Genomic DNA, 23,936 nt, shown 5'->3' with positions numbered 1-23,936 from the left:
CTGTGTCAGATTTCAAAAATACTTTAAGGAAAAGCAAACCATGCAATAATCTGAGACGGCGCTCAGAACAAGTCAAATTAGCCGCCATGTTGGAGTCAACAGAAACCAGAAATTACATGATAAATGTTCCCTTACCTTTGATGATCTTCATCAGAATGCACTACCAGGAATCCCAGGTCCACAATAAATGCTTGATTTATTCGATAATGTCCGTTATTTATGTCCAATTAGCTACTTTGGTTAGCGCGTTTGGTAAACAATTCCAAAGTCACGAAGCGCGTTCACTAAACGTGACAATGTCCAAAAGTTCCGTAACAGTCAGTAGAAACATGTCAAACGATGTATTGAATCAATATTTAGAATGTTGTTAACATAAATCTTGAATAACGTTCCAACCGGAGAATTACATTGACTTCAGATGAGCGATGGAACGGAGCTCACTCTCACGTGAAAGGACATGGTCAAAGAATGGTCACCTCATGGCAGTGGTGACTAATTATTCTCTAATTCGGCCCCCCTCCATAGTAGAGTCATCAGGCAAAGTTCTACAGACTTGACATCTAGTGGAAGCTGTAGGAAGTGCAAACCCACTCATATCTCGCTATAATTTCAATGGGATCTTGGTTGAAAATCCACCAGCCTCAGAATTTCCACTTCCTGTTTGGATTTTTTCTGCCATATGAGTTCTGTTATACTCACAGACATAATTCAAACAGTTTTAGAAACTTCAGAGTGTTTTCTATCCAATACTATTAATAATATGCATATATTAGCAACTATGACTGAGGAGCAGGCCGTTTACTCTGGGCACCTCTGTGCACCTTTCATCCAAGCTACTCAATACTGCCCCTGCAGCCATAATAAGTTAAGAGGTGTGCCTTGCTAAAAGTTAATTTGTGGAATTTCTTTCCTTCTTAATGCGTTTGAGCCAGTCAGTTGTTGTGACAAGTTAGGGGTGGTATAGAGAAGAAAGCCCTATTTGGTAAAAGACCAAGTCCATATTATGGTAAGAACAGCTCAAATTAGCAAAGAGAAATGACAGTCCATCATTACTTTAAGACATGAAGGTCAGTCAATGCAGAAAATTGTGCAGTCACAAAACCATCAAGCACTACGATGAAACTAGCTCTCATGAGGACCGTCACAGGAAAGGAAGACCCAGAGTTACCTCTGCTGCAGAGTGTAAGTTCATTAGAGTTACCAGCCTCAGAAATTGCAGCCCAAATAAATGCTTCACAGAGTTCAAGTAACAGACAAATCTCAACATCAACTGTTCAGAGGAGACTGCATTAATCTGGCCTTCATGATTGAATTGCTACAAAGAAACCACTACTAAAGGACACCAATAAGAAGATACTTTCTTGAGCCAAGAAACACGAGCAATGAACATTAGACCGGTGGAAATCTGTCCTTTGGTCTAATGAGTACAAATTTGCGATTTTTGGTTCTAACCGCCGAGATGCAGAGTAGGTGAACGAATGATCTCCGCATGTGTGGTTCCAACCATGAAGCATCGAGGAGGAGGTGTTATGGTATTGGGGTGCTTTGCTGGTGACACTGTCTGTTATTTATTTAGAATTCAAGGCACATTTGACCAGCATGGCTACCACAGCATTCTGCAGCAATACGCCATCCCATATGGTTTGCGCCTAGTGGGACTATCATTTGTTTTTCATCAGGACAATGACCGAACACACCTCCAGGTTGTGTAAGGGCTATTTGACCAAGAAGGAGATTGATGGAGTGCTGCATCAGATGACCTGGCCTCCACAATCACCCGACCTCAACCCAACTGAGATGGTTTGGGATGAGTTGGACCACAGAGTGAAGGAAAAGCGCTCAGCATATGTGGGAACTCCTTCAAGACTGTTGGAAAAGCATTCAAGGTGAAGCTGGTTGAGAGAATGCCAAGAGTGTGGAAAAGCTGTCATCAAGTCAAAGGGTGGCTACTTTGAAGAATATAAAATATATTTTGATTTGTTTCACCCATTTTTGCTTACTACATAATTCCATATGTGTTATTTCATAGTTTTGATGTCTTCACTATTATTCTACAATGTAGAAAATAGTAAAATAATTAAGAAACTCTTGAATGAGTAGGTTTCCAAACTTTTGGCTGGTACTGTAACTAGCAACTTGCTTAAATATAAAGTACATTTGTAATGTGTGGCTGTCTATCAACTAAGAAACACATGTTGATGGATTGTTAAAATATCACTCCAAGAGGAAATGTTTGTCCTTAATATTCACAGATCTCATTCTCAACAACTGGGAAGATATGAACACCTGAAATACATTTATTTCATGACTATTTTTTTGTACCCAGCACCTGCAAGTCACTGGATGGGTGTATACTACTTATTGAAAAGAGATGAACAACTCCATAGAAAGCAACACTACTCTCCTCACCAAATACGGTCTCTATCCATCTATGTATATAATTTACACTGCTGCCTACACCATCCACCTCTTCCTGGGTCTCCCCACCAATCTCTACGTCCTGTGGCTGATAGTGACCGGAGCAGGAGGGTTGGTGGCTTCAGATTTCTTCACTCTCAACCTCGCTGTGTCTGAAATCCTCTTCTGCCTGAATTGTCTGTTGAGTATAATCTACATTTACTTCCAAATGAATGGTGCTGTACTGAGCGTTATAGGATTCTGTATGGGTTTCATCAGCACTGGTCGTCCTCTTTTCCAGTGTAGTGTCTGTGTGGAGCGTAACTTGGCGGTGGTTCACCCTGTAACCTTCCTGAAGTACAAACCCCTGAGATACAGGGTGGGGTGCTCTGGGCTGGTCTGGCTGGTGGTGCTTGGGTCCTGCTTTGTGCATGTGCTTAATGAATTCCAATTTGCAATCAATTACTTTATTTTGGGGTTTAACTTGGTTGTGTTTTCTGTGATGCTCTTCTGCTGCCTGGCTGTTCTCAGGGCGCTGAAACGCCCTGGGCCGGGGGAAGGAGACAGGGAGAGAGAAGGGATAAACATGAAGATGAGGGCCTTTAGGATAATTGTAATTATCATGGTGGCAATGCTGAGTAATTTTTTTACTATTATAGTAGCAATTCCACTTCAGAATTTCTTAGAAGACCGTAAGCTTGGTTTGGCATTCTCCATTTGTTTCTCCATCATTGTGGTCTTTGGGTTTGTGCAGCCCCTTCTCTACTTGCACAGGGTTGGGAAACTGCCCTGTATCAGGGGTCCCTGAAGAGATCTCCCTTAAAGGAGATGTTTGCTTTTTTACAACCAAATCCAAAAAATGTATGTAAATGGCATGTTATAGAAGGGGCTAGACATTTTTTCTGCGATTTCACTTGTTTTTCAGAAACTTACGTCAACCAGCGATTCATTTCCTCATCCTCATTGCGCAGTACGGGGACTCAGAAAAAACATTTAACAAATGCTCCAAAAACCCCAAAATACTTTCTTTAAGAATTGGAAACACTATCAGTATGGTGATGCAGAGGTCTTTAGATGTTGTACATATGAAAGTGTGTCATTACAAACTTTCTCTGCAAGTTATATTCCATTTTGTGTGACTTGAGTCGTTTCCCCTATCCAGGTGCTCCATTGTCCGTGTAGCTGCTGCTACAGGTAACTGCCAAAATAAAGAAAATACCAACATAGAGTGTCTTAATAGGGAGTTGAGCCACCACACCAACAGAAGAGCATTAATGCGCCTTGGCATAGATTCTACAAGTGTCTGTAATGTCCTGTGTAAAAGTACCTGCTTTCAATATATTTTGTATCTCTCCTATAATCAAGTTTTTCCTTTATTTTGGCAGTTACCTGTAGAATTGACAAAGACGTATGGTTCGAGTCGCAACAAAATTGAACATAACGTTGCGAATAAAGTTTGCAATTACACAATTTCATGTGTACAACATCTAAAGACCTGTATCAATATACTGAGAGCTTTTCCATTTCTAAAAGGACGTATTTGGGTGTTTTTGGAGCCATTGTTAATGTTTTTCAGAGCCCCCGTACTGCACAATGAGGATGAGGAAATTAATCACTATTTGGTGTAAGTTTATCAAAACCTAAAAATAAAACAAAATCGGGAGAAAAAAAAAATGTCCGGAACATTTACATCAAAAATAGAGATTTGTTTGTAACAAGGCAAAATTCTCCTTAATATGGGCTAGATTTAGCATTTCTACATGCAAATGGTGCTAAATGTTAACGCTATATCTCCAGTAGTAAAGGAATACAATTCCATGATATAAACATAATTATTAAACGCTGTCCCTGCAGCAGGTATTTTTGAGATTATGATAAGGTAAAAAAAAGTAGTGCAATGCTATTTTAGGCATTTGTAAGCCGGGTTTTTTAAACGCAAAGAAATCCAATCTATTGCTAATTGTTCATGTAGCTCCTTTAATTACTAGGTACAAGTTGTTGTCTTGTGTGAGTTTTCTATACCATTACAGGAATTAATTACAAAATACCTTTGGAACCTAACGTAAATATAACGGTTAACATTACATTTATTATCCTGAATGAAAATAATTAGTTGTAATTGTTTGAGAGTAGCCAATTTCATTTGTGTACTGCATTTACATTTATATATTGTGTGTTAATGGATTGTAATCATACTGTGTGTGGGGAATAAAAAAAAAAGCATATTTATAGAATTATTGAATAATAATGAGTTAGTATCAATCTAATAACGGAATTGTAAATGTCTTGTATTCAACCAGTCTTTCAAATGTCATTTTCTAATGTTGAAACTCACTGTATGCTGGCCTTGAAAAGGTATTTATTTTGAAGATAACATTGATTGCTTGATACTCAAGAAATGATTCCACTGAACTTCAATAGTTTCTGTCCTAATAGATATATTACAATAAGTACAATCATATACTGTATATGCTTCACCTTGAAAAAAATTGACGACTTCAATAAAAGCTTCTGCTGAAAGTCATGTTTATTTGTTGAATAATACACTGTATGACCAAAAGTATGTGGACACCTGTCATCTTAAATTTTATTCCAAGATCATGGGCATTAATATGGAGTTGGTCCCCCCCTTTGCTGCTATAACAGCCTCCACTCTCCTGGGAAGGCTTTCCACTAGATGATGGAACATTGCTGCTGGGACTTGCATCCATTTAGCCACGATAACATTTGTGACGTCGGGCACTGATGTTGGGCGATTAAGCCTGGCTCGCAGTTGGCGTTACATTTAATCCCAAAAATGTTAGATGGGGTTGAGGTCAGGGCTCTGTGCAGGCCAGTCAAGTTCTTTCACACAAATTAAAATATATATATATATTTTACCTTCATTTAACTAGGCAAGTCAGTTAAGAAAAAATTCTTATTTTCAATGAAGGCCTAGAAACAGGTTAACTGCCTTGTTCAGGGGCAGAACAACAGATTTGTACCTTGTCAGCTCGGGGATTTGAACTTGCAACCTTTTGGTTACTAGTCCAACACTGTAACCACTAGGCTACGCTGCAGGCCCGATCTTGACAAACCATTTATGTATGCACCTCGCTTTTTGCACGGGGGCATTGTCATGCTGAAACAGGAAAGGGCTTTTCCCAAACTTTTGCCACAAAGTTGGAGGCACAGAATCGTCTTGAATGTCATTGTATGCTGTAGCATTAATATTTCCCTTCACTGGAACTATGAAAAACAGTCCCAGACCATTATTCATCCTCCACCAAACTTTACAGTTGGCACTATGCATTCAGGCAGGTAGCGTTTTCACAGATTTGTCCGTCGGACTGCCAGACGGTGAAGCATGATTCATCACTCCAGAGAACGAGTTTCCACTGCTCCGGAGGCCAATGGCGGCAAACTTTACACCACTCCAGCCAATGCTTGGCATTGTGCATGGTGATCTTAGGCTTGTGTGTGGCTGCTTGGCCATGTTGCATTTATATTTTTGTTCAGCATAGATCATCGAAGTCTTCCGAGGTGAAATGAGCACAGCATACAGTAGACGTGCCCATGGTTCCTATACTCCAATCCGGTCCCACTTCAAAGTTAGCTTCTCGTTTTTGTACCACAAAGGAGTTGTAAAAACACGTCCTTGTGGGTATAACTGCAGCCAGCAACAACACACTTTAACTTGAAAAGAAAACGACTTTGACACAATTAGAAACGTGTAGTATCTGAAAATGTAGCGATCTAGACTCTTTTACCCGCATACATGGATGGACACTTTCCCTCTCTTGTCATGGTGAACACATATGCAGTTCTACTACCTGATATCTTTCAAAAAAGACGCATTAGACAGGATTACCTACACATACTGATCAGCTCAAATAGACAGAAGCGAGCTACATGGCATACCAATCTGAACTCATCTCTCGGCATGTCCAGCACACTCATTCTCTCAGCCAATCATTGGCTAGCGGGAAGGTTGCTGTTTTTAGTATTTACAGATGGCATACAAGTTTGTTATTAAGGCACATGAAAGTTTACATGTTCCAGAAGGCATTTTTGCCCAAAAACATTTTGATTAAAAAATACATAATTTACGCTCAAATGGCGCTCCTCTGAAGTAGTGATGCACGACATACGCCTAGTTTCCTGAAACAATCACATATGGGAAGGCAATGATGCCAAATACATGTCGAGATGAACTCGTATTTGCATTTGATTGCCTACTTATCTCAACAGTCTCAGAAAAAGAGTGAAAATACATAGGTACACCCACCCAAATGTTAATGGAGGTGAAGGTGAAGGGTTGAAAGAAATTACAGCGCGAAAGAGGAACTGGCTGAATCTACAGAAAGTCTACAGAAGGTCAAAGCCACATTTATTGGTGCAATCGATCACTAAGGGAGACTTTAAATCAGTGTGCTAATGCAAGTACTTCTCGTTCTACATTGGGCAATAAATAGTTGCAAGAGGAAAAGCCAGCCTTAACGGTGAGTAAAATGACAGAGTGTGTGTGTGTGTGTGTGTGCGCGCAGCAGGCGACTGGGAACGAGCTTGGTGGTGTTACATAAGTGTTGCCATTAGCATCAAATCGCCCACACTGCTGCCGACACTGACGCCTTCCATTCTCACACATCCAAATGTAACATAACAAGAATGCTATGAAATCATTCTCAACACATTTTGTGTGCTTTTGAATACCCTTTCTCAGTCTCTAATAGTCTATGTGCCTGGGGGACTAGGGTCAGTCTTTCCTATCCAGTGTAATTCTCCTGTCTTATCTGCTGTCCTGTGTGATCTTAGATATGCTCCCTCTAATTCTCCCATATCCCCCCCCCCCCCTCCCGCTCTCCCCGAGGACCTTAGCACTAGTACCATGCCTCTGGACTACCTGGCCTGATGACTCCTGTCTGTCCCCATCTCCAGTCCACCTGGTCATGCTGCTGATCCAATTGCTGTGGTTCTGCCTGCGGCTATGGAACACTGACCTGTTCACCGAACGTGCTACCTTGTCCCTAATCTCCCTATCTCGCAATTCAATTCAAAGGGCTTTATTGGCATAGGAAACCTATGTTTACATTGCCAAAGCAAGTGAAATAGATAATCAACTAAAGTGAAATGACAATCAAAATGAACAGTAAACATTACTCACAAAAGTTTCAAAGAAAGAGACATTCAAATGTCATATTATCACTATGTACAGTGTTGTAACAATGTGTTGAAGTACAAAAAGGGACAATAAATAAAATGTATTTACAATGTTGGATTGTTCTTCACTGGTTGCCCTTTTCTTGTGGTAGCAGGTCACAAATTTTGCTGCTGTGATGACACACTGTGATATTTCACCTAATGGATATGGGAGTTTATCAACATTTTATTTGTTTTTTAAATTATTTGTTGGTCTATGTAATCTGAGGGAAATGTGTCTTTCCATGGGAATTAACAGGAATATATGGGAATTAATATTAGTACCATTTAAAATGTAATGTTTTTTTTTACATTGGGTATATTTACCATATCATATGGAGACAGAAAAATACATATTTTACCTTATCATAAGTAGACATAATTGCAAATGATTAAATCCTTCCAATAGGGAAAAAAACTATTTTGTTACGAATTGAACTTTATTTAAATTAGTTGACTCTTCACATGGGATAATTTCACTGAACAACAAAAGAAAGGGAATATTGAATGATCCCCAATGATCCATCGCATCTCCCAAAAACATCTTCAATATACATCTGTAAAATGATTGTCTAGAAACTAAAGCTTATTTGTCTTCCTCTCAGGCTTCCATGTCTTCTCCCTGGACTTCCTCAATGTCCACCTCTTGAACATCAGACTCTGAGGCCTCATCTTCACTGTCACTTTCCAACCTTGATGAGGATGGCTCGTTGTCAGGCTCAAAAATACTCAAATTGGCCCGGATGGCCACCAATTTTTCAACCCTTGTATTGGTCAGCCTGCTGTGTGCTTTGGTGTGTGTGTTCCCAAACAAGGACCAGTTGCGCTCTGAGGCGGCTGATGTTGGTGGGATTTGGAGGATGATGGAGGCAACAGGGGAAAGAGTCTCAGATCCACAAAGTCCCTTCCACCAGGTGGCTGATGAGATATGTTGGCACGAATGCCATATTGCATCTCCATACCAAAGTCCTTGCTTGGAAGTGTACTTTGCCAGACCGCCAAGAACCTTGCCCTCATCCAGGCCAAGGTGGCAAGACACGGTAGTGATGACACCATAGGCCTTGTTGATCTCTGCACCAGACAGGATGCTCTTGCCAGCATACTTGGGGTCCAACATGTACGCTGTGGCGTGTTTGGACTTCAGGCAGAAGTCTTCAAGCTTTTTGATGTATTTCAGAACTGCAGGTTCCTCTGCTTGGAGCAACAGTGAAGTAGACAGGGCAGTACGCATTTCTTCTCTTACATCTCCAAGCAGAGTCTGAACATCAGACAGGATGGCATTGTCTCCCTCAATCTGTGCAATGGCTACTGCTATAGGTTTCAGGAGTTTCAGGCAGCTACCACTCTCTCCAAAAATACATCATCCAGGAGGATCCTCTTGGTGGGGCTTTCCATATCGGCAGACTGTGTGATATGGCCATTTCTTGGAGAGACTCCTTCCCCTCCAGGAGACTGTCAAACATGATGAAAACACCACCCCAACGGGTGTTGCTGGGCAGCTTCAATGTGGTGCTCTTATTCTTCTCACTTTGCTTGGTGAGGTAGATTGCTGCTATAACTTGATGACCCTTCACATACCCAACCATTTCCTTGGCTCTCTTGTAGAGTGTATCCATTGTTTTTAGTACCATGATGTCCTTGAGGAGCAGATTCAATGCATGAGCAGCACAGCCAATGGGTGTGATATGAGGGTAGACTTTAGACCAAGCAGCCTTCATGTTTGCAGCATTGTCTGTCACCAGTGTAATACCTTCTGTGGTCCAACATCATTGATGACTGCCTTCAGCTCATCTGCAATGTAGAGACCGGTGTGTCTGTTGTCCCTTGTGTCTGTGCTCTTGTAGAATACTGGTTGAGGGGTGGAGATGATGTAGTTTAATTATTCCTTGCCCACAAACATTTGACCACCCATCAGAGATGATTGCAATACAGTCTGCTTTCTCTATGATTTGCTTGACCTTCACTTGAACTCTGTTGAACTCTGCATCCAGCAAATTAGTAGATCAAGCATGTCTGGTTGGAGGGGTGTATGCTGGGCGAAGAACATTCAGAAATCTCTTCCAAATGAGTAACAAAAATAACTAAATACAGTTCCACATACAGATAAATAGTTAAGCAGTTAGATTAAACAACTCCTTTGTAAGATAAATTATTAAAAATGAAACATGTATGGAAACAAGTGAATTAACACTCCTCAGTTAGTAGGCTCAAGCAAGCTGAAACCCACATGGTAGCAAAAACTAGCAGAAATTGTTAACAAGTTAGAAATGATTTAAACACACTTTGCTGTAGGGTACTATTTACTAGTTAACAAAAAATAATCTATGTCATAAAATATATTCACCCCACCCAGTATTGTACTCAAAACTTACCAGAAAGCATGTAGTCCTTGGCTCAGACAGTGTAGTAGTGTGGGCTCAATAGCATCTCATTAGTGTGCAAGATCTTGAGAATCAACTGTACATGTGACGGAAGAATGCACTGTGCATACAGAGAGTTGCAATTCCATTGAATTGGAGATAGTTTACCAAAATATGCCCCAAGACCTAGAATTGCCTTATGTGTATCCCACCAAAAAATGTTCACGGTTATAAATGAACTTTTTTGATGAATTTAAGCAAAATTCCCGAGCGTAACTTCCCATGGATCAATTTATCGTAAGGTTTCTGACCCTTTGCAACTCTACATTTGAATGCAATACACCTGCTGAAGCCAAGGGCATTTTCCAAATTAAATCAGTAGGTGGAGAGCTGAACATTTTAAAACATAGTAATGACACCAATAATAAACAATAACTCCTCACCATAGGCACCTGACTGTGTTTGAAAGTAAAGTGGGGGTGCAAAATCTTGGGAGGGGGGGATTCTGGGTGACCTCCCCCAGAAACTTTTAGCATTGAATAATTTATTTTTCTTAATTAACAGGGGGAATCCATATTTCTGAACAAAATTATATTGAAAAGGGGTTTTAATTACCAAATTACTAGTTTACTCCATTCCCTAAAAATCCCACCTGAAAATCCCACCCCCAATAATGAATTGGCAGATCTGAAACGCTGACAACCCTGTAACTCTCACAAATAACCTGCTCCTCCCCTGACAATCCCACCCACAGTGATCGATTGACAGGCCAAACTGTTAAGAATGTAGCCGGGATAATGCATGAGAGTGAGGAAATGAAATCGAAAATGGGAGGAATAATATTGTTTTACCCAATATGGATTTGAACATTGTACTTGGTAGGTTAAGAAAAAGCATTGTTAAATTGCACATTCAGTTTTCATCTCCTTTTTGTCACAAATAATGTTATCCCAATACTGTAGTACAATTAGAAATGTAAACTTTTGATTTATCTTTTAACAATTTTCTTTCTCAATATACCAGTGTTATCTGGTAGAACAGGAGGCAAAAAAAACACACACCTGTTTAGGCGAGGTGCTGGCTAGCGGAGTAGAACACTTGAAAAAGAAACGGAGAGCCACACATTTTAGGAGCTCCGATGCAATCATTTAATAACCTAATAACCAACGTTTCGACAGATAAGCTGTCTTCATCAGGGTATAATAACAAACACTGCGGGTCACTAGTTTATATAGTGTCAAAGTACACACACAGGTGTCTGTAATTATGATCGGGTGTGGCTTGACATCATTGGTTAATTTTCAGATATAAATAGAACATACAAAAAACATGAGTGGATAGCATGGGATCATAGATACAATTTTGCTACATAGACCTACAAACATTTACAATGAATAGCATAATCACAAGAATTGCTTCAGATCAAAGTCTATGTTGAGACCGAAGGGAGCAACGGTCTTTAAATAAAAAATCGCGGCAGCCTCTCATTTTAACAATAAATCGTCGCAGTCACCCCCCTCTCCTAGGGAGGGTGACGTGTTCGATGCCGATATAACGTAGGGACATAAAGTAAAGCTCTTATAAAATGCCACTTTTTGGGAAAGGTGGGGGCACCATAGTGAGGAGTATGAATCTCTGAGTCAATGGTGGGATGTGGGAAAAGTCCAAATGTGTCTTTTCTGTCAACAGCATACAGCTCTGTCATCCTCAGAGGATAGGAGAGTATTGGGGGAACTCGAGTGTATTATCAGTGAAGAGCGGCAAGGCAATGTAGGCCTCCAGGCTAATTTAGCTAAATTATGTAGGGACCTGGGCAGTTTTTTCCAGGTTAAAGTAGAGGGAGCTAGGTTCTCCATGCTCAAGGAGATGGATGCTCCCAGCTCCTTCTTTGGTTTGGAAAGACAGAGCGGTGAAGCCAAGGGTATGCATTGTCTGCGGCTGTCAGATGGGCGGGTGACCTCTGTGATAGGGAAGATGCGGGGGAGGACTGTGGCGCTTTATACTGAGTTATATAGGGCAAAACTGTGTGATTCTATGTGTGCTCAGGTTTTGTTTGCAGATCTCCCTAAGCTCTCTCTGGCACAGAGGATGAAATGAACTGGCAGAGGCCATAACCCAGACTCTCCTGCCCAAAAAGGGGACTTGTGTGAACTTAACTGGAGGCCTGTGGCATTGCACTGTGAGGACTACAAGATATTTGCCAAGGTCCTTGCTAACAGACTGAAATCCCATCTGGACTCTATAGTACACAAGGACCAGACATATTGTGTACCAGGACGCTCAGAGACATGTTGGACTTGTCGAGAGTTTCAAATGTGAACTTTGGACTGGTTTCTCTAGACCAAGAGAAAGCTTTTGATAGAGTGGACCATGGCAAGTATCTGTTTAATGTGATGTCTGTGTTTGGGTTTGGGGAAAGACTTTTGGCTTGTGTGAAGATGTTGTATGCTGGGGCGTCATGTATGGTCAAGGCGGGAGGGAGGCTCAGTAGGCCAGTCTGGGTGAGGCGGGGCATTAGACAAGGATGCCCTCTATTGGGGCAGTTATATACACTACCCATTGAGCCTTTCCTGCGCAGGAGACTGCAGGGAGTGTGCTGGACAGGTATGAATGTGTTGACAGGCATAGCAGTGTCAGCTTACGCAGATGATGGTTCTGTGATGGTCAGGGATGGGCAGGATATGCAGGCACTAGAAAATACTCTGAAGGTGTACGAGTGAGCTTCGTCGGCCAAGGTGAATTGGGGCAAGAGCAAAGTTCTGTTATGTGGGGCATGGAGGGATAGCTTACTGGGGGTTTGTAGGGGTACAGGTATTCGAATAAGGAAAAGGCCAAATGTGTGTTGTTGAATTTTCTGTTTGCTCAGGCAAAGTTAGTTATTTGGCTAACAAGGAGGAACCGGGTCAAAGATGGGGGATAACAGATCCTTTACTATTATTTAATGGGATGGTCTCTGTGCGCCTTAGGGTGGAATTTGAGTTCTATAAAATTATAAAAAGTGTGGAGATGTTTAAGGACATATGGTGTGTCGGGGAGACCGTCTGTATAGCTAGGGAAGGTGGGTTGGATATACGGTTGTAGAAGTAGTGAGGTTTTGGTTATTGTGATGTGGGATGTGGTTTTGTATCGTGGGGTAGAGGGCAAGGTGAGTATGCAGCACAGGGGATATTTGTTTTTTAAAGGGGGGTGGGGCTAGTGAGGTTTAATGAAATGACGATGTATCATAAAAAATTATCTAAGTATCTCTCTCTCTCTACAGAGAGGGGTTTCAGCTGCTCCGTTTGCTCCATTGCTCAGGCGCCTATGCACCTCACACAATCTCAGGTACCGTAACACATAGCGACAAGAGCAGTAGAAAACTGTAACAACACAACTTGGAGATAGATAACAGATTATAGATTAACAGGAATCACTTTAGTCCATGTCAAATGAAATTTCAGTCCTTTTTAGAACTGCAAATATAAGCTAAAAACTGTGACAGACAAAACAAATACAAATGTCAAATGATCCATAGCAAACAAAACAAACAAAATCTAACAGCTGTAGAGCTTCCTTGGAATGGAATAGAGTACATTTAGTGTGTGTCACAAGGCAGTCATTAGCAGCAACTTTTCCTCTGGGTCAAGACTTTGGGCAAATGTGAGGTAAGCTCCAGAGACACAAACACAAACTCTGCTGATTCACATTATGTCAGTATCCACACTAGGTGAGTTACTTTTGCATTGCCCAGTGCTCCGGGTGGGTGGAGATTTTAGGACCAATGGAATGGTCTAAACTGCACAAACTCCGCCCACACGGGTCACCGGGGTATTGCAAAACGAACTCGCCCACTGATGCAGTATGACTGTCAAGGGAGGGGAGGCGATATATCGACCTATGAAATGACCAGATTATAAATACCACAGAGAGAAAAGTTGATATTGAACTAAGTTGGACTGTCACGTGGTATAAGGTCATTCTAGTGTATCCCAATGTTTTGCCTTCCAGGTCTAATGGTACCAATAGCGGAGGTGCATAAAGATAGCAGCCCCCCGTGCACTTACCACCAATTTCTTGTTTTGCTAAGTTCACTGTATTATACTTTGCTCTCAGTTACTTCTTTTTTTATTGTCATTAGCAGAGTGTATAGGATCCCTATTTTAGCTTCCAGACACCCGCAATTTGAAAAAAACTGAACGGTTGAATGTGCTGTACTTTACAAACTCAGTGGATAGTGTTAAAACAATGAATTAATATCTGAATTCTCCCATCTTTATGCAGAGGGCCTGGGTGTTGCTCTGGGGTATTTGCAAAATGCCTGTAAAACTTTAAAATAATCTAGGGGAAAGACTGGCTCTATCTAGCAATCATAGTTGATACAGAAAACTCCAGTCTCCACAACCATTACACCCAAATGTCAAGAGTAATGTAGCTGTTCTCAACAGACAGGCAATGTATGCATGCTCTATATGTATCCCAATTATGTCATTTACATGTTTTTCAAGTCAGATATTGTGTTAAGGTTAAAAAAAATTGGTCTCTGGATTTATGGCAGTTTTTGTAATGAGAGCAGTCCATGCATATGTCTACAGGAATTTAAAGGCATACTTCAGGATTTTGTAAATGAAGCCCTTTATCTACATCCCCAGATGAACTCGTGGATACCATTTTTATGTCTCTGCGTGTAGTTTCAAGGAAGTTGCTAAATAGCGTTAGTGCAATGACTGGAAGTCCATGGTAACTGCTAGCATGCAAGTTGGCTCAGGAAACTACCTCTAACTTCCTTCATACTGGATGCGGAGACATACAAATGGTATCCATGAGTTTATCCGACACTGGGGAAGATTACACCGACAAAGCAATGAAGACAATGCTACTAAACGTCTCATTAGGCCTTCTTTAGGGTGAGAGGTGAAAAAACAACAATGCTTTTAAAATAGTATGTGTGGAAATAAGCCATCGCTTTTAATATGGTACGTGTGAAAAAACAACATGGCTGATTGCGCTTTTCTAGGAGATAAATTTGGCTTCAGTTAGTCTTGTAATGATGCTGACTCATACTGCACAGATGTGAAAGGGGGCTCGAGTGGTGCAGCGGTCTAAGGCACTGCATCTCAGTGATAGAGGTGTCACTATAGACCCTGGTTCGATTCCAGGCTGTATCGCAGCCGGCCCTGATTGGGAGTCCCATAGGGCGGTGCACAATTGGCTCAGTGTTGTTAGGGTTTGGCTGGGGTAGGCCGTCATTGTAAATAAGAATTTGTTCTTAATTAACTTGCCTGGTTAAATAAAGGTTCAAATAAAACATTTAAATAGCCGTCATTACAGGGGTCAGATGTAATGGGGTGGCGGTTAGAGGTGAGCCAGTTCGAATCCTAGGTCTGATGAGGAAAATCCGGTGGGAAGTGAGCTGGCAACCAGAGGGTTGCTGGCATCTGCCATTGCCTGCTGTTGTGCCCTTGAGCAAGGCACTTAATCCCAGCCAACAAAAGCTCCCTGGGCAACCATTGTGGCAGCCCAACTAACCACTCCAATACAAACTTGTTTTTGGAAGACAAATTTCAGTTGGACAATTGACCAATAAAGTGATCTTAATCTAATGGCAACATATATCAATTATATCAATAACATAACAGCCATGAGTTAGCTAGAATTGTGTGATAAATTATTAAATCATCACCCTAAGGAGGACCTCTCTATGCCACTATAATGACAAAATAACGGTCATATTCCAGAGATCTACACATCTGGTACTTCAGGTAAAAAAAATTATTAAAGGCATGTCATCCACCTATTAAACACTAAACTCATGTACTTGGTCTTATAGCTCTACTTATGTACTTATGTCCTCTGAAATGAGGCGAACGTAAAGGGAGGCAACTGCAAGTCAATGTGTGGGAGGTGAGAGACGAAAGGCTGGCAAGCCGAGCAAAAAGTACATCCCCCCCCAGCAAGCAAGTTCACCACCAGTCCGCCAGAAACAACATCTCCTCTGACAACAACAATATCCATCTCTAGACTATAGAATACAAATTAATTTAATGATAAAAGGCATCATTTAGTTGCATTCTATGTCAAATGATGATGGATCCCACAATATTATCCATACTGTTCACCTGACACAACCTATAGGAGCGAGCATCACCCCCTCAACCACATGCCCAATTCACAACGCAGGCATTTCCGTCTACCATCCTAAAACAACCTAAAAGGACACAAACACTAATTACCACAGAAGCAGAGGAACAATTTGAGCCATATTGTAGTTTCTATTTCCTCCCCCCATTCACACACATACTGCTCATATGTGATCGACCAGAGTTTGAATCAGTTTTTTCCTGCGTGCCACAGTACTATATTAGCCTTTTGAGATAAAGCCTAGGCATTAAGTTGTGGCGATAACACAACTCTACAGGTTTACATAACATATGAGAGTGGTTCACAGAACCAACGCTGTTAGGGTTAGAACAACTGGTCTTACCTTTCCTGGCCCTGGAGAAGAGCTTGATGCTGACGGGAGAGGTGGAGTTAGAGTCTCTGGAGGAGGAACGGAAGATGCCGCTGAAGCTCAGGCGACGAGGCGACTTGGGTGGGGACTCCTGGTGGGACGAAGGGTAGGGGAAGATGGTTTTGGGGGAGCCCGGGCTGTTCTTGGTCCTAGCAGGGGCCGACTTGGGACTGGAGGGCCGACTGAAGGGCCCCCTCGTGAAGAAGCCTTTGGTCGGGCTGGCTGAGTGGCAACTCCCATCATCCTGAGGTAGAAAACAAAGATTTTACTGATCGCTTTGTAGGAAACAAGGCTTTTTTGCTCTCCTTCGACAACACAGCTTTACAGCAGTGACACGAGAGAGTATTGATTAAGATCTAGACAATGTTCAATCACAGAGAATAAGCACTTTTGGTGGCAACATGCCAAATGTACATAAAATGCACAATTCAATATAGCCATTTGACTTCTCAAATTAGACACAGCTGGAACCTATTAAGGAGGATTGAGAAGAGGGAAGGGGCTTAACTTTTATTTCACATCATTCCTGGTTGAGAGGAAATAGCTCCCATTCTCTATTTCAAGAGATAGACAACCAGGTTGAACATGTTTTCTTGATTTTATCTACCACTTTGCCATGCATGGGGGTGTCCAATCTACAATGCTCAAAGGCAGGACTTTGCAAAGCCAAAATAATTGATTCAATGTCAAAAGTATACTGTCCTGATTTATAAGTTCCTTGTAATGTTTTCCTCGTCAGATAGAAAACTGGTTACTAGTAACACTATGAACCCTTAATCTGGGACCTTCTTGAAATAATTGAACATATGAATTTACGTGCCAAAAAGGTCTACTGTAAGGCTCCCGAGTGGCGCAGTGGTCTAGACACTGCATCTCAGTGCAAGAGGCGTCAAAGTACCTGGTTCGTATCCAGGCAGCATCACATACGGCCGTGATTGGGAGTCCCATAGGGCGGCGCACAATTAGCCCAGCATTGTCTGGGGTTGGCCGTCATTGTAAATAAGAATTTGTGCTTAAAACTGATAGAAAATACTGGAAATTTGCTCCTTTCAGTAAACAATAGAGTTAGAGATGCAATGAAAACAGTCTGTTGTGCTTTCTCCTAGGTGATATATTGCAGAGTGTAGTTTCACTGTTTGAGAGTGTCTGGAATATCAAGATGATTCCCAGAAATGTATTTCAGGTCTTCGCTGAATAATTACAAACGTTCAAGCAGTTTTGACTTGAGGGCAAATATAGTCCATTATTATTATCAGATGAGAGCCAAAGGCTGCTGAGAAGATTCACCCAGCATAATCAATGTGAGGAGTGACTCAACCTTTATAAATATGAATATGCATATGGACACAGATGGCTTCAGCGTTGCATCAAATCATATACAAAGCTTTTAAGCCATGCAGTAAGAATGTAGAGATTTAAAATTATACATATGAAGAAAATGTTACCAAGAAAAGGTGAGTGTAGTTTGAATGGACTGCTCATTCTTGTAGTGCTACTTTTGGAATGTAAGCCACTAGGGCTGCCTTGACGCAGGAAGCCCAATTCTGATATTCCTTCCACTAATTGTTCTTTTGACCAATCATATCAGATCTTTTCCCATCAGATCTTTTTCAGAGCTAGTCTGATTGTGAAAATAACAATCTGGAAAAATATGAGAAACAATGCTTGGGCTTTATTTATTATAAACCTATTATTGTGTATCATGTACAGTTCAGCAACTCGGGGTACAACAGTCAGTATGGGAATAAAACAGGATACGTAATAAATGTACTAAAACCTTGGGAGGAAATCAACAAAGGGAAATGAATAAATGTGATCTACTACACTCCATTTCCTTGAAAGCTATCAGCTTATCTTTTTCAACAGCCTTCACTGGTTATCTTGTTTTTTTCCTGATTCACTGTCGGCCCTGTAGCTTCTGCTACAAAACCAGGAAAAAAGGGTCCGACCTTCATGCTCCAAGGTGAGAGACGCAGGGCGACAGAGAAGATTCTGTCTGAGGTAAGACCTAACTCTTGAGCCAAACAAACACTGCATTAGAAGGGAACCACTAGCAGTGCTCTTTCTGTTGTTAACATTCCAACACACGCACCTTCCCTCAGGCAACAAAACAATGGAGCAGGAAATGTATAGGTCTACCATACAACAGTGTTTCATCCAGCATTGTACAGGCAAGACCTTTCTTGCCATCCACTTAAAATAGTTTGGCTTCTATTGATTTCAATTGATCCTATTGGTGCGAGGATGTTTCTTTGAAGCTGTTTCTTTGAAGCTTTTACCCCCAGTCTGGAACATAATGTAGGGGATAGACTGCCAATACATTGTTAATGGATGACATTCTATAACAGTAGGTTCAACAACACAAAGAGTTAAAGACTTCATTCAAAACCAGGTTATTAGAACAGAGTGTAGCTTTATCAAATTAAGAATAATAATGGAAACACTTAAATGAGGACACTGCCATTTGCAGAATCGGGTGTGAATGAGATTATTGATTAGATTGGGAACAATGCCAAATGTAGAGACATCCATCTCCGCATGGCAACAGGGGAATCTACAGTCCCTTTATTGACAGGTAGGCCTGCTGTAACATGTCTCCTGATGACGTCTCTGCCACATTCTTAATTTGAAAATGTACAGTGCGTGTGCATGCACATGCACATATCAGATTGTGCAAGTGAGTCTTGTGAGTTTGTGTGTGAAGGTTCAGATCGAGGCCACCTTCGTCAGCACCAGGGGCATACACACTTGGGAGCCAGGCCCACCCAATCAAATAAATAAAATATATATTATGCTCTTTACTTGTCACTAACTAGGTTTCCATCTAATTGGTGACGGATTTTCATTTGAATATTTTAAAATCTGCATAAAAACAATATGAGCATTTTCCCACCAGAGATGTCATTCCATCAAAATGTACTTTTTATTTTTTATTTAACCTTTATTTAACTAGGCAAGTCAGTTCAGAACAAATTATTATTTACAATGACGGCCTACCTCGGCCAAACCCGGACGACACTATGTTGCGGATAAAAGTCTGTGTCACGCCCTGACCATAGTAAGCAGTTTTTTCTCTGTGTTGGTTGGGCCGTGATAGTGACTTGGGTGGGTCATCTAGATGTTTTTGTATTTCTATGGTGGCCTGATATGGTTCCCAATCAGAGGCAGCTATTTATCGTTGTCTCTGATTGGGGATCATATTTAGGTAGCCATTTCCTCATTTGTGTTTGTGAGATCTTGTCTTTATTTAGTTGCCTGTCAGCGCTAGTTGTATAGCGTCACGATCTTCATTGTAAAGGGTAAAAAAACTGTTTCCCATGCTTGTTCAATGAACCATAAACAATTAATGAACATGGACCTTTGGAACGGTCGTTAAGACACTAACAGCTTACAGACGGTAGGCAATTAAGGTCACAGTTATGAAAACTTAGGACACTAAAGAGGACTTTCTACTGAGTCTGAAACACCAAAATGAAGATGTCCATGGACCCTGCTCATCTGCGTGAACGTGCCTTACGCATGCTACAAGGAGGCATGAGGACTGCAGATGTGGCCAGGGCAATAAATTGCAAAGTTTGTACTGTGAGACGCCTACGACAGCACTACAGGGAGGCAGAACAGACAGCTGATCATCCTCGTAGTGGCAGACCACGTGTAACAACACCTGCACAGGATCGGTACATCCGAACATCACACCTGCGGGACAGGTACAGGTACAGGATGGCAACAACAACTGCCCGAGTTATACCAGGAACGCACAATCCCTCCATCAGTGCTCAGACTGTCCGCAATAGGCTGAGAGAGGCTGAACTGAGGGCTTGTAGGCCTGTCGTGAGGCAGGTCCTCACCAGACATCACCGGCAACAACGTCACCTATGGGCACAAACCCACTGTCGCTGGACCAGACAGGACAGGTAAAAAGTGCTCTTCACTGACGAGTCGCGGTTTTGTCTCACCAGGGGTGATGGTCAGATTCGCGTTTATCGTCGAAGGAATGAGCGTTACACCGAGGCCTGTACTCTGGAGCAGGATCGATTTGGAGGTGGAGGGTCCATCATGGTCTGAGGCGGTGTGTCTCATCGGACTGAGCTTGTTGTCATTGCAGGCAATCTCAACGCTGTGCGTTACAGAGAAGTCATCCTCCTCTCTCATGTGGTACCCTTCCTGCAGGCTCATCCTGACATGACCCTCCAGCATGACAATGCCACCAGCCACACTGCTCGTTCTGTGTGTGATTTCCTGCAAGACAGGAATGTCAGTGTTCTGCCATGGCCAGTGAAGAGCCCAGATCTCAATCCCATTGAGCACATCTGGGACCTGTTGGATCGGAGGGTGAGGGCTAGGGCCATTCCCCCCAGAAATGTCCGGGAACTTGCAGGTGCCTTAGTGAAAGAGTGGGGTAACATCTCACAGCAAGAAGCAAAACAGCAAATCTGGTACAGTCCATGAGGAGGAGATTCACTGCAGTACTTAATGCAGCTGGTGGCCACACCAGATAATGATTGTTACTTTTGATTTTGGACCCCCCCCCCCTTTGTTCAGGGACACATGATTCCATTTCTGTTAGTCACATGTCAGTGGAACTTGTTCAGTTTATGTCTCAGTAGTTGAATCTTGTTAAGTTCAAACAAATATTTACACATGTTAAGTTTGCTGAAAATAAACGCAGTTGACAGTGAGAGGACGTTTATTTTTTTGCTGAGTTTACTTTACTCTAATAAAAAGGTTGGATGGAAACCTAGTTAGTATTCCCAACTGGACATTATTTGTCTTTTTACCTAAACATACAAACACCATCAGATAGAATTCATAGCAAGCTGGGTTAGTCAGATTTGATAAAATATAACAGAACAGAATGACATTCACTCTCACGGGATGGGTTGCCAAAAAGAACTAACTGAAAGCCACACCAATATGCCAAGCCAAGAATATGACTGCATTGAGGCATAATGTCACTGTGCTTCTATGGCTATATGCACCTATTTCATTTGTAATTTAGCAAACAAGACAGCTCATAATCCAGTGCTTTTATCACAGTCAACACAACCATTTTCCTGTTTTAATTCCCTTTAAAAACGCAACATTTTCTCTCTGCCCCATGGCAAAATCTGCAGAATAGCATGAGATTAGCTATAAAACTGCACATTTTTCTCTTTGCCCCATGGCAACTTATTTCTGGCTACGCCACTGGTCAGCACCAGAACTCTCAGGCCCTGCTCTAACCAGATGACTCAGCACCAAAACGCTCAAGTCCTGCTCTAACCAGATGACGCACCAGAACTCTTGATTGCCAGGTCTGGCTCGGCTTATGTCATCAGTGTGACTCACCCCATTATCCCCACAGAGCACTCATCCGATCAAAGGTGTCATGGGGTTTAGCTCAGGGTGAAGTTAGGGCCATTCCCCGACTTTAAATAGAGACCAAAAGCCAATGTCAGTGCTGCAATCCCCGCTGGAGCTACAGTAGGCGTACAATTATGAGATGGCATTTTAATATGGTAATGATTAAAATTAAAAGATAAGGTTTTAATCAAAACTATGTTAATTGCGATGGGGATGCTTTTAATTTATATGAGTCGCTCTGGATGAGTCGCTCTGGATAAGAGTTAAATGTCAAATGTGCCATTATTGCGCAACAGTGCAAAATCACTCAGCAGGAGGCTATTGGTGACATTTCCCTCACACAAAACAGCACTGACCAAATTATGGCCTTTGTGATGAACCCTAGCCTGGACCCAAACTGTAAGTACTGTAGCCAACTATATCACTATATTGTTGAAAAAAACACAAGAGTTGGCTGAAGCACATCTAGACTAGACCATCAGTCTATAAATGAACCCCATCCATCGCTGTATTCTCAATAGTCGATATGAACAGCTGAAAATATAAAAAAATATTGATATTTTCCCAGAGCACACTGGTAGTGGTGAGGGTGTGCCGGGTTTGGGACATCACTGTACCTTCTGTATGTCGGCCTTGTCCACATGGTCGGCATCTCCCTCCAAGAAGGGCATGGCAAACGAGCCGAGGTCCTGTAGATCAAAGAGAGAACGCCGGCGTTAGATAAACATTGGCATTAGTATTGGACTCATGGCAGCCCCGCCTCCCACCACCCCCGCAAAGAAAACACTGCCTTCACAAATAATTTATCAGCAAAGCCAGAATCCTTTTTCCACCGTTTGTATAACATAACATTTGATTCCATAAGCATCTACTGCATATAACATCATAAAAACGTAATCTAATACAGTATCTAATAATATAATCTCTATGATCATCTAAATCAGAGAGTTGACTTTAGAAGCACACACTCAGTTCCCAAGATCTTGTTTGTGTTAATGACAATGACCTCCAACAATCACCTTCAGATGTGCAATGTTAAAACCGGTTCTTTGAAACCCAATTCCATGAGAAAGTGACTGCCTTTCATCTCTCCCCCACCTAACTGTCATGGTTTCTCCTGATACCCGTCATCATTTTACTCCATCAAATGGAACTATCCTTCTCTCCTTTCACTGCCAAGTACAAAGGGAGTACCTGCCTTGAACACTTCTCCAGAAAGCTTTAACTTGGCTAGCCTGGTCCCAGATTTGTTTGTACAGCCTTGTCACGCCAATGACCATAGGAGTTGGCATGAAAGCACACACAGATCTGGGACCAGAATAATAATTGACACCTCAAGACAAAAAGAACAAGGCCATTGATTTCAGCTTCTAACTAGAAACGGTTTATATATATAAAAATAGTTAATTTACACTGAACAAAAATATAAACGCAACATGTTAAGTGTTGGTCCAAGTCATAGACTGTTCTCTCTGCTACCGTATGCCAAGTGGAACCAATGCAACAAGACTGGAACCAACAGGACCCTGAACAACGTCTACCACCAAGCCATAAGGTGATAAGTAGTTAGTTAAATAGCTACCCGGACTATTTGCATCGACTCATCACATACACTGCTGCTACTGTTTACTATCTGTAACTTTATTCCTAGTTATATGTACATATCTACCTCAATTACCTCGTACCCTGGCACAGTGACTCTGTACTGGTACCCCTTGTACACTGAACAAAAATATGAACGCAACATGTAGTGGTCCCAAGCTCCCACAAATGTTCCATACACACATAAATCTTATTTCTCTGAAATGTTGTTCACACATTTCTTTACATCCCTTTTAGTGAGCATTTCTCCTTTGCCAAGATAATCCATCCACCTGACAGGTGTGGCATATCAAGAAGATGATTAAACAGCATGATCATTACACAGGTGGACCTTGTGCTGGGGACAATCAAAGGCCACTCTAAAATGTGCAGTTTGGTCACACAACACAATGCCACAGTCTTAAGTTCAGGGAGCATGCAATTGGATGCAATATCCACCAGAGCTGTTGCCAGATAAATTAATTTTCATTTCTCTACCGTAAGCCATCTCCAACTGTACCGGGCAGATGGCAGACAGTGTGTATGGCATCGTGTGGGCAAGCGGTTTGCTGATGTCAATGTTGTGAACA

At 41.7% G+C, this 23,936-nt stretch overlaps 1 protein-coding gene across 2 annotated transcripts in view; it reads right to left on the bottom strand.

Moving 5' to 3' along the window:
- The window catches only part of LOC129859169 (5'-AMP-activated protein kinase subunit gamma-2-like), a 101,813-nt gene that overhangs the window by 65,539 nt on the left and 12,338 nt on the right, over positions 1-23,936 (bottom strand). For both annotated transcript variants that reach the window (XM_055928612.1, XM_055928613.1), the window contains exons 2-3: positions 22,383-22,454; positions 16,396-16,666 (exon numbers count right to left, since the gene is read on the bottom strand). In XM_055928612.1, coding sequence (XP_055784587.1) covers positions 16,396-16,666; positions 22,383-22,454 — 343 coding nt within the window. The remainder of the gene's footprint in view (positions 1-16,395; positions 16,667-22,382; positions 22,455-23,936) is intronic.

This window comes from Salvelinus fontinalis, chromosome 7 (assembly GCF_029448725.1).
Source record: "Salvelinus fontinalis isolate EN_2023a chromosome 7, ASM2944872v1, whole genome shotgun sequence".
In the NCBI taxonomy this organism is placed as follows: domain Eukaryota; kingdom Metazoa; phylum Chordata; class Actinopteri; order Salmoniformes; family Salmonidae; genus Salvelinus; species Salvelinus fontinalis.
The sequence above is the reverse complement of the archived record's forward strand: the minus strand, read 5'-3'. Positions and strand labels throughout refer to the sequence as shown.